Source organism: Zingiber officinale, chromosome 8B (genome assembly GCF_018446385.1).
Source record: "Zingiber officinale cultivar Zhangliang chromosome 8B, Zo_v1.1, whole genome shotgun sequence".
NCBI lineage: Eukaryota > Viridiplantae > Streptophyta > Magnoliopsida > Zingiberales > Zingiberaceae > Zingiber > Zingiber officinale.
The window spans coordinates 82,841,169-82,852,360 of record NC_056001.1 but is presented as its reverse complement, the minus strand read 5'-3'; the positions used below and the strand labels follow the sequence as shown (position 1 = coordinate 82,852,360).

The window sequence follows — 11,192 nt, the reverse complement described above, 5'->3', positions numbered from 1 at the left end:
AGCTTGGTGTGGCCGGCCACATTAAAATAAAAGATTTTATTTTTAAAATCTTTTCTTATGTGGATACCATGGTTTTAAAAAAGAGTTTAAAATTTAAATCTTTCCTTTTATAGCTTTCTACAAAAGATTAAGTGAAAGGTTTGATATCTTTCCTTATTTGTAGTTAAAAGGAAGATTTTAATTTTTGATAAAACTTTCCTTTTTTGTAACCATCTTAATGATTTAAAGAGAGTTTTAAAATTAAATCTTTCCTATTATAGTTTCTACAAAAGATTAAGAAAAGATTTGATATCTTTCCTTATTTGCAAATTGAGAGGAAGATTTTAATTTTAAAGAAAACTTTCCTTTTTGGAAATCATCCACATGTTTTAATTGAGAGATTTTAATTTATAAAGTTTCCATTTGTAACCAACCATGAAGGGAAAATTAATAGAGAAATTTTTATTTTAAAAATTTCCGGAAACAAATAAAGAAGTTTTAATTTTGTGTTTAAAACTTGCCTTATTTGGAGCAATTGAAGGGGCCGACCATAAGAAGGGTTAAAGGGAATTTTTAATTAAATTTTCTTTATTAACCAAGAGGCAAGGAAAATAAGGGAATTTTAATAATTATTAAATTTCCTTATTTGCCAAGACCAAGGAATATAAAAGAGAGGGTAGAGGTGCCTCACCATATACATATCATCTAGTATACCTCTCCTCTCTTCCTTGGTGTGGCCAACCTATTCTCTTCTCCTTTTCTCTTCTTCTTTAGTGGCCGGTGCATCCCTCTCTTGGAGTTCTTGTGGTGGCTAGTTCTTGCTAGGAGAAGAAGGAGAGAAAGGAGGTTTTGCTCTTGCATCCCTTGGAGCTTGAAGGTTGGTGGTCGAAACTTGCAAGAAGGAAGTTGTCTCGGTGGTTCTCATCTCGGTAGATCGTTGCTCACACAATGTCCGAGATAAGAAGAGGAATACGATAGAAGATCAAAAGGTTGTTGCTTACAAAGAAAGGTATAACTAGTAATTCTATTCCGCATCATACTAGTTTTTTATATAGATTTTGAAATACCAAACACAAGAGCCATATGATTCTAGGTTTTGAATTTGTGATTCGAGTTTGTATTTTTTTTGTTTGTTTTTCGACCTTGTGATTCGATTGTTCCTTTTGGTTAAACCTAGGGTTACTATAAGGAAATTAAATATTAAATTTCTTTAAAAGGCTTTGTCTAGGCGATGATGGATGATCCCATACCCAAGAAGGCCTAGTACCTCTCCATGCAGTCCTGGAAGCAAATTTTAGAAATTAATATTTAATTGAATTTATAGCATGGGTGGATTTGGATCAATAATGTTAAGCATCGGTTGTGATCTAAGTCTAAACCACTAAGAACAGATAAGTTAAATTTAGAATCAATAATGTTAAGTTCCGTTTGCGATTCATAATTTAATTTCTAAAGAACACAATATGTTGTTAGTAAAGGTTCAGGACTTGTACAAAATTTTTGTATAGGGGAACTGGTATGATATTTCGCATAGCAACCAACAATGCACACACGATATCTAATACCCATGAAGAAGAAATAGATAGATTGACTTCTATAACATATATATCTGAGCCAGAAGTATTACTTTTCTTCTTTTTCAATTCCTCTAGGTACACCTTGCAGATCCTCTTCCAATATCCGATCTCACAGCAGTGGAAGCAGGTTCCTTCCTTAGTAACCCTGCCTTTGGGTTTCAATGCATGAGTCTTGCCCTTGCCTTTAGTTTGGGTCTTACCCTTACCTTTGAGCTTCCATTTGCCTTTTCCTTTTTGCACCATTAAAATGATACTAGGCTTTGCCTTCTTAGTTTGAGTTCAACAGTTTTCAATATGCTTAACATCTCAGGCAGTGGTTTGTTATGAATTATAACCCACATCCAATCATATTGGGGTTAAAGGTCATAACCATACACCATGTCATATATATATTCATAATATCCTTATGACATAAATATTAGCGCAGCGGGCCGGTCAGAGGACGCAGCGTCTATAAAGAAAATAAATACCTTTCTCTGTTTTTCCAACTAAGATTAGTAGCACTATCACAATAATTATAATCTCAAAAATGAACAACTAATAAAAAGAAGAGGCAAACAGATTTGACTTGGTTACAACCTAGGTGGTTATTAATCCAAGGTGGTTGCAAAACTCTACTAGAAAAATCTCTTTCTATGTAGGCGGAGAAGCCTCTTACACTCTTTGAAAAGCTTAGAAAAGACTAGGAAATGATTACAGTAGTTGTTCTCAAGTTGTCGTTATATTTCCTAGTTACAGGGGCCTTTTTATAGCTCCTGAAAATTCTATCCTAAGCTTGAGGGCGCCTCCAAGGTGGATGGAGGGCGCCTCCAAGGTGGATGGAGGGCGCCTCCAGCAAGGCAGCAGCGGATAAGGCTTTATCCGCTGCCAACGGTTAGTTTGACTGGCCGAAGGTGCCTTCCATAGCCTTGGAAGGCGCCTTCACACTGTTCATCGAAGGCATCTTCCACAGAAGGTGCGGAGGTGCCTTCAACAGCCTTTGAAGGCACCTCCAACAACACTTGCAGCTCCATTTCACTCCTTTGCTGCTGCGATCTCCTGGGTGGTTTCGGCCACCGGAATAGGGCTCACTCGAACTCAATTTCCGACCTTCTCCTCGAGCAGGCTTCCGCTCTGGTTTCTCGTCCCTCGAACGTTACGTACGTTCTTCTCGTCCACTGGTGTACTCTTTCGTAGCCCTTTCGCCCCTTGGATGCATCGAGCCCATCGGCTCCCTTCCCGTGTCATCCTTCTCGTTAGCTGCGTTTTCTGCTTGACTTCCTATGCTCCTAAGCTCCTGCACACTTAGACACAGGGATCAAAACTAAAACAGGACCCAACCTAACTTGATTGATCACATTAAAACAACCACGGGATCCAACAATAAATCTACTATAATTTCAATAACTAATTATGAGTCGCAACACCACGGCGGTCCTGCTAGTGGGCAGGGGTCAAGGGGGTAGCGCCCCTTACGGGGGTGAGGATGCAACACCCTTGACTAAAAATTATTTCGCATACTCATTGTATGAGTTGCTGTCATACCCAAGAACCTATAACCCACAAAAACCGAGAGACCATGATGTTCACAATGCTTTGGCCGAGACCACCTTGCTGTTCACAACTTCTATTGGTTGAAACCTTGGAAGTATATTTCTATCAAACGAAATATGTTATAGCACTCGTTCATAAAGTATGGAGATGTTATATCCTTTAGTTTGTTCATATACTCACTATTTCGTTCCAAACAGAAAACTCATAAACATGCAAATCATAGTAAACTTATCATGCAATTTCTAGATCACATATAAAATCTAACAACTTAGTATATGCCTTCGCAAGTGGCTCTGATGTAAGGAACTAGCGCGCTAAACATGCAGAAAGCACAGCGGAAAACATCTAGTTCATATCAGAAGATCCATGCGAAGGAAGGAAACATATACTAAATTGTAACATGATAGGGAGTTATACTGATGCATGTACTCGATCTCCCGATGGCTAGGATCTCAGCACGATCATGTGCCCGTGCTTCTTTCCGTATCCACACGAACACAAAAAAAAAAAAAAAAAAAATGGAGAAGACAAACACTCAAGGTTGTGCTAGCAACCCTCTAATGAGTTTCAACCAAAGAAAGAGAGGAGAAGAAGAATGAATTCACACTAAAAAATAAGAGAAAAAAATGCTTTTGTACTTCATATAATGAAAATACTTAATGAGCATTAATTCACTTAATGAGACTTAATGAGCATTAACACTTCATTAAGACAATTTTTGAATTTAATTTTGAAATTGAATAAATTTCGAAATTAACTCTTCTAATGTTTCATTAATCTCCATTAATCCTTTTTAGTGAATGAATTCACTTGAGTTTAACTCGAGTCTAATTCAGATTAGATTAAATCTATATGGTTGAATTCACTTAAGTCTAACTCAATGATTTTAATCCGGATATATCAATCATCTCATAATTGACTCTTAGAGATAATATTAACAAAGATGTCAAATATGTCATTATCTAGAATATATTATTATAAAAGTAAAAAATCCTCGCTATGTCCATTTTAAAAATGTTAAATTAGGTAATATCAAATTTGGGGCAATCACTCCCGTTCTATAAGTTTTTTTATCCATAAATCGAAAAGTGTTGATGATAAACAATTAAAAGTTCAGGATTTTGTGATTGCACGCCTATAAATATGCTGCCCTTCCGTTATATGGTTATCCATAAAACATGAGAATTAAATTTGATTTGGTATAGAATAATTTAATATATATGCGATCTACCAATAAAAATGAAGATAAATACCAAGCAAATGACCTCAGAGATTTCTCAGGGAGTAGCTTTGGTTGGACGGACTCGCTGACCCTTTCCTCCCGCTCTTTCATCTCTTTCTTCCTCTCCTCTCTGATTTGTGATCCCCTCGCTTTCCGCATCCTCTTCCTCCTTAGACTGTCATCCGATCTCAAGATCGCCCACACTAGTCCCAAAAGATCGATTCATAAGGGAGGTAAGATTCCAAATTTGATGTATCTATCGTGATCTTTGGGCACACTTATTAGTACCCCAAATCCTTTTTATAATTGCACTGAGAAACAAACAAAATCTCTTTAAGGTTTTTGATTCAGTTTCTCCCATCGGTGCGATATTCTTCTACAACAAATTAGCTCTCGAGTGTCTAATTGGATTAAGGATTGAAAGATTGCAACTTTTGTGGAAGATAAAGGGAGTAAAAGGGTTGTAATTTGTGTTTTCTACAAGAGATTCAATGGGGAGGGTAAAACTAAAGATAAAGAGATTGGAAAATAGCAGCAGTCGACAGGTCACCTATTCAAAGAGGAAAGCGGGGATATTGAAGAAGGCGAAGGAGCTTTCCATTTTGTGCGACATCGACCTTCTTTTGATTATGTTTGCGCCTAATGCAAAACCTACTATATGCATTGGGGACCGTAGGTAAATGTTTATATTCTCCTTCAAAAATTTTGCAAAACGCATTTGAGAATATTGATCAAAATCAAAATGTGTTCCCCTTCTTGAAAAAATACGACAAGACTTATTTATTTGCTTATGTGAAGAAATTTAATTTATTTCCTTGAAGGGTCTATTAGTTTTGTTTGTACCTCTATTTTCCGGAAATAATTATTTATTATCTTTCTCACACAATGCAAATGAATTTTTTGTCCATATTACCACTCTTGTCTTTCACTAATACATGTGAACAAATCAGTAGGGACTAGTGTTGAGACTAACACGTGTCATTCTTCGATAAACAAGTCCTAATAACTTGTATTATACTTTTTTCACATAATTTTTGTCCAAAACATATTTCATAATCTTGTACATAAATGTTAAATTGTAGAATTCTTCTTTGCTCTAAATATAGTCTCATCATATTAACTTTTTGGAAAAAAGTGCATCCATAGTCAATCAACTCCTGAAATTCTTCTTGCTCATGAGCATAAAATTCTTTTGTTGCTTGAGTTCCTCGAAATGGTTAATGATTACCATCTTTTCTTTACTTGGTGGGTAGGTCTTGGTAGATTTTTTAAATCATCGACTTACTTTTAGTGTTTCCTAGAAGGCATATCCTACTCTTTTTTTTTTTTTTTGACAAAGAACTTATCTTCTAACCACATACCAAAATTAAACTCTCTTGAGACATTTGATGTGTTCCTTGTATTCAGTATTTGGTTAGTTGCTAAATCTAGTCTATATCTTTACAAATCTATTCCTAACTTTTAAAAAAGTAGTTTTACTATGGCTAGACTATATTAACAGATTGTGAAATTTGTAATTCTTTCTCTAGATAATGAGGCTATTTGTAGTATTATGTCGAGGCATGTGGTTTGCTGACTCAACATATGATTCAATTACCATGGATCTTTATTTTTTTAAAACTTTTATCACAAATATCCCTCAAATTATCATTTACCATGGTGTCCCACTAAATTCAAGACTACAAATTATATCACACTCTTGGCACTACCCTAAATGCTACATAGTGTCTCTTTTTCTATTAGTTGTACAAATAGTGATCTTAATTGTTTTACACGATTCTTTACTTCACTCTTCTCCCTTTTTTCTAATAGCAATATTGAGAAGGTTGTTGAAAGGTTTGCTCAAGTATCACTGCAAGAAAGGACAAAAAGGTATGCATCTATTCTCATGGATCTTGCAATATGTTTCTTCCTTTTATCTATCAAAGATTTTTGAATGAGATTTTTTTTCCTAATCATAATAGGAAATTGGAGAGCCTTGAAGTAAGTTTGTTTACCATTCAACATTAATCATCAGTAAATAAGTATGATCATTACATCTCTGTTGATGATGATAATTCAATCAATTAAGTTGTTTACATATTCTTAAAATTGTCCTTTTTTTAGGCTCTTAAGAAAACATTCAAGAAATTAGACCATGATGTCAATATCCAAGAATTCCTTGGCTCAAGGTATTATTTGTATATTTTTATAATGTATTTTTTTATAGCGCTCTAAAATAATTCTAACATAAACTTTTTTTATTTTCTTCCAGTGAAGAATCAGTTGAGGTACGTGAGATTATTTTTTTTCCTGCATCATTATTCAAAATTATAGCAAAGTTTAATTTTGGTCTTTGAAGTTTAGTCTTAGTTTATGTTTGACTTTGAAATTTCTTATTTGAATTAATAGTGCACAACAATTTTTTTTTATAATTTGATTTGGTTCAATAAAGAGTAGTGAAACAAAGTCTAGATATTTGATACTCCAGGGTCAAAATTGAGGCTAGGCTAAACTTCAAGTGTCATGCTAAAATATCCTTTATAAAATATACAACTTCACTCTTTTTGACCTTCCTAGTTCTTGATTTATCTTTATGCAGGATTTAACAAATCACTTGAGGTCCTTGCATGGCCAATTACTAGAAGTACAAAAAAGATTAAGGTGCTATGTTTTTTTTTATTTGTCCTTATTTCCTATCTTAATAAGTTGTATCTTAACTGCTCATGGTGATTGTTCATAGTTCATGTGTTAGTTTATGCCAAAGATAGTTTTAAGATGTTACATTAGTTGTCTTGTAAAGGTTAGGTAGATTATAACTTGCACAAAGTGGAGTTATCCAATTTCATCTTTCTACTTATGACATCTTCATATATTTGTATTAGTACTTCGACTCCCCATAACACCCGTTTTTGTATGTTTGTGCATATGTGTCTTTTTAATGAAAAAGAAGGTAAAATGCCAATCCAATATTTTGAAGTGAGTGTAGTTGGTGTTGGTCATGCATAATCATGTATAATGAGAGGAGGTCAAGGATGTCTAAGGGAGTGAAGTGGTTTGTGTTTTTTCATGATTTCAAATAATATGACTAGTACTTTGCTACTTGAGAGTTTTTTAAACTCATGCTGTGTCTTCTTTACGGGACATCTACCATCAAAAATATAATGAGAGGTCAACATAATAAATTAAAGTGAACTCCTCCAATGCTAACACAAAGGATTTACTTAGTATTCACCTTAAGATGAGGTGACTGATCCAAGGATCCACACACGAGCACACTCTCCACTATTAAAAACACTCCTTCTCGGAACAATCCGGATGTGGAGAAATCTCGTACAAGCTCACACAAGAGTACAACTCGAAACAAGAAGTAAATGTACAAAAAAATACAATGAAAAACCTCTCTTGTTTGATCTCTTGTAGCTTAAAGATGCCTCTAGACCAATTGGAAAGTGCAACAGCACTTGTCTTCCAAGCTCAATGTTCCGCAAACAGTAGAGGAGAAGAATCATGTAAGCGTTTGAACCTCGCCGTAACCTTTATACTTCGCAATTTAGGGCTTCCAATTGATTGAGCTTACTCCCCAATCGATTGCCATGTCAGATCCAGACGATCTTAGTCGTCCAAATCTTGCAACCTACGTAACAGCCATATCCTAATCGATTGGCTGATCGATTGGGTAGCTGGATCGATCAATCGATCCAGAAGGCTTTTGTGCTCTCGCAAAGACCTGATTGACCAATCGATTCCGGCTGCCTAGCGATATCACGAGAACACTGGCTCCAATCGATCAACTGAACGATTGGAGTAGCCCAATCGATCAGGATTGATTAGGAAGCCTTTTGTGCTCACATGATTTCCTCTGAATCGATCACTTTATCGATTGAGCCCCTCGCATAAAAAAGCACTGCTCAATCGATCGACTAATTGATTGGGCTCTAGCTCAATCGATCACCTGATCGATTGACCAATCTAAACTTGCTTAACTCAAGTCTAGGGTTCATCCGGTCAACCGTGACCTGTTGAGACTTGCATCTGGTCAGCTGGGACTTCATCACTAAGTGTATGGTCAATCCTTTGACCGAGTTGGACTTTTCTCCCTGTGCCAAGTGTCTGGTCAATCCTTTGACCCACTTGGACTTTTCTCCACCTGGCTTCACTCACCATAATTTCCTTCTGTCTAGCTTCACTCACTAGAGTTTTTCACCTGACTTCACTCACCAGAACTTTTCAGTTGTTGACTTCATTCATCAGGACTTTCCGATTTGCCTGGCAGGACTTTCCATACCAAGTGTTCGATTAACATTGATCCACTTGAATTTTTTCCTTCTTCCAACCTTTTTGTTGGTCTTGTCCTTGCCTAACCTCCAGTTAGGACTTTCTAGTTAAGTATCCGGTCAACCTTAACATACTTAACTCTTCTAGTCAACCTTTGACCGTCAATATCTCATATGGACAATTGCACCTGTAATCTTCATACATTGTCAAACATCAAAACTCAAACATCAAGACTCAAGTTTGTCAACCTGATCAACTTTAACCCAGGAAAAATTGCACCAACCAACATAACATGATAACATGAGCATAAGTATCATATCATAACATGATATCATGAGCATAAATATCAAATCATAACATGATAATGTGAGCATATGTATTAGATCATAATACGGGTGTTTAGAATAATATAATCAAAAGTATCAAAGCAACATGGTCCTAAACAAACACATCGTGCCATGCATGACTTAAGCACTTCATCCACTCCCGGAGCACCATATCAACTTATAAGGAGGATCAGAAGTAAAGCATAAATGCTTAATTTAAACACTCCATCATCTACTCCTTTTCCACACATCAAAATGGGTGAAAGGGCCTGATCTGATCAGAACAATTAGAAGAGCAGTCGACTGGAGCTCCATCAATAGTTGATTGAACTAAAAAAGTATCAAAGTGAGGAACGAAAGTGTTAGTTGATTGGAAATATCATGTAGTTGGCTACTTGCTCATGGATCGGAAACAAACTCATATATATAGAAACACAACAAAGCATAGTTCAAGTAGGAAATATGATAAGAAATGATCATATAAATTTGATAAGGACATGAATACGAGTAATCATAAGTCAAATGATAAAATATTCAAGTAAATATAAAGATAAACGATTATGTAGACCAAAGCATCTAATATAACAATAAAAGATAGTAGGGCTTTATGGCCCAAATATCTAGTACAACGCTAACACGCAAATAAAATGTCAATGATTGAAAGGAGGAGGGCACTAGTAAAATCCTAGGAATTGGAATAAAAGATCCATCAGATTCGTATTGAGGGTCATTTAATACATGCTAATTTATCCATCTCTATTCGTATCTCTTCAAATCGTAAGTCGACCGACTCCTCAAAATCATCTATGCACTCCAAACCTTCACAGATCAAGGTCTTAATGTGCTTCAACCTCTCCTTAATAGATATGCTACGAATGGACGGTAGTGCTAAGAATTCCAACATCTCCTAGTCAACTGGCCCCCTCTTAGCCTCTACTGCGCTGCCCTCACCTTGTACCCGACTTCCACTCTAAGTGTCCCATGCTTTGAGTCATGCTTGCAAGGGTGAATTGTCGCATTTCTATATGGCAGTAGGCATCCAATAGAGGTTTGACATTGCCTCAAGATGTGTCGATGCCTAGCGACTCTAAGTACTCTAAGATAAGATGACAAAAGGGCATGCGCATCTTACCTCCATACAAAGGAGTGGAGAAATGACCCTAAAAATATGAAGGCTAATATCAATATCAAGGTGTTGACGAAGTGCATACATCATGAATAGGTGAGGCAACCTAACTTTGGCATGACCCCGGGTAACAATGATAATATACAATTAACGATGACCTTATAAAGGACATTGTCGCTAGGGGTTAACTCATTGGCAGAGAACATTGTTAGATTGGAAGGATGATGACCATGGTAAAATGTAGACTACAGGATGTCAATTGTAAGCTCATCAAATGATTCAGGAAGTGACTTAAAAGACAACCTAGAAACTCCCTAAAAATCTAAGGGATGAGTTTAATCTCTCTTTACAACATGAGTTTTGTAAATATAAGCATCTCCAGTTTTTCTCTGATTATTGTAAAATTCGACACAAAGATCTAGATTCATAGTATATATACAATAAATGACCGTATTTAAATGGTAATATTGTATGATGAGAACGACATTCTCAACATACATGCGAAAGAAACTAGCATTAAGAAAATGCAAACTTTTGGGCTAAAGAACTTGAGTGTTAAACAATCTGTGCAATTCCTCAGAGCAAAATTGAGGATCTGTGGATTGGACATTTCTATACGAGGATTCACCCTCAGATTCATGAGTCTTATATTTTTGTCTTTATGGGAACATGCGATAGAAAATTAATCATAACTTTGTGAAGAAAACTGAATGTACATAGGATTATAAGAGGAGTTACCTTGGTGCCAAGGTTTCGATAGAAATTGGTTCAAGAACTCCCTTTCCTTGAGCAAATTGGTGATAAGACATAAGAGGAAGGAGATAGAGGGCATTGGAGAGAGATTGTGAGGGTTTGTAGGGCTTGAGACTGTCAGGGAAGTGAAGAAAATATGAGACATACTACGTTGATAGAAGAAAACAGGCAGAATCATGGCTAACCCTCGACCCATTTATATAGACTTTCGTGAAAGAATTAGCAGTTGACTTAAGCAATCGACTAATCAAGGTTTTGTTTGAGAAAAGATTAAACAGTTGACTTTAGGAGTCACCCTAAACCTTTTTTTTTGTGCAATTTTGTGTCCGTGCTTGTTGGAGATTTTGAAAAGAATTGATTTTGACTAGTCAACTCTTGTAGCACAAACATTCGAACTTTATTGTTTGGTGGTTGAGTAA

General features: G+C 36.0%; 1 protein-coding gene across 1 annotated transcript in view; it reads left to right on the top strand.

Moving 5' to 3' along the window:
• The first annotated feature begins 4,363 nt into the window (after positions 1 to 4,363).
• Positions 4,364 to 11,192, top strand: part of LOC122014345 (agamous-like MADS-box protein AGL65) — a 43,512-nt gene continuing 36,683 nt past the window's right edge. Inside the window, exons 1-7 of the mRNA XM_042570560.1 lie at positions 4,364 to 4,544; positions 4,650 to 4,987; positions 6,124 to 6,183; positions 6,276 to 6,294; positions 6,418 to 6,482; positions 6,566 to 6,581; positions 6,893 to 6,954. Coding sequence (XP_042426494.1) covers positions 4,803 to 4,987; positions 6,124 to 6,183; positions 6,276 to 6,294; positions 6,418 to 6,482; positions 6,566 to 6,581; positions 6,893 to 6,954 — 407 coding nt within the window. The 5' untranslated portion in view covers positions 4,364 to 4,544; positions 4,650 to 4,802. The remainder of the gene's footprint in view (positions 4,545 to 4,649; positions 4,988 to 6,123; positions 6,184 to 6,275; positions 6,295 to 6,417; positions 6,483 to 6,565; positions 6,582 to 6,892; positions 6,955 to 11,192) is intronic.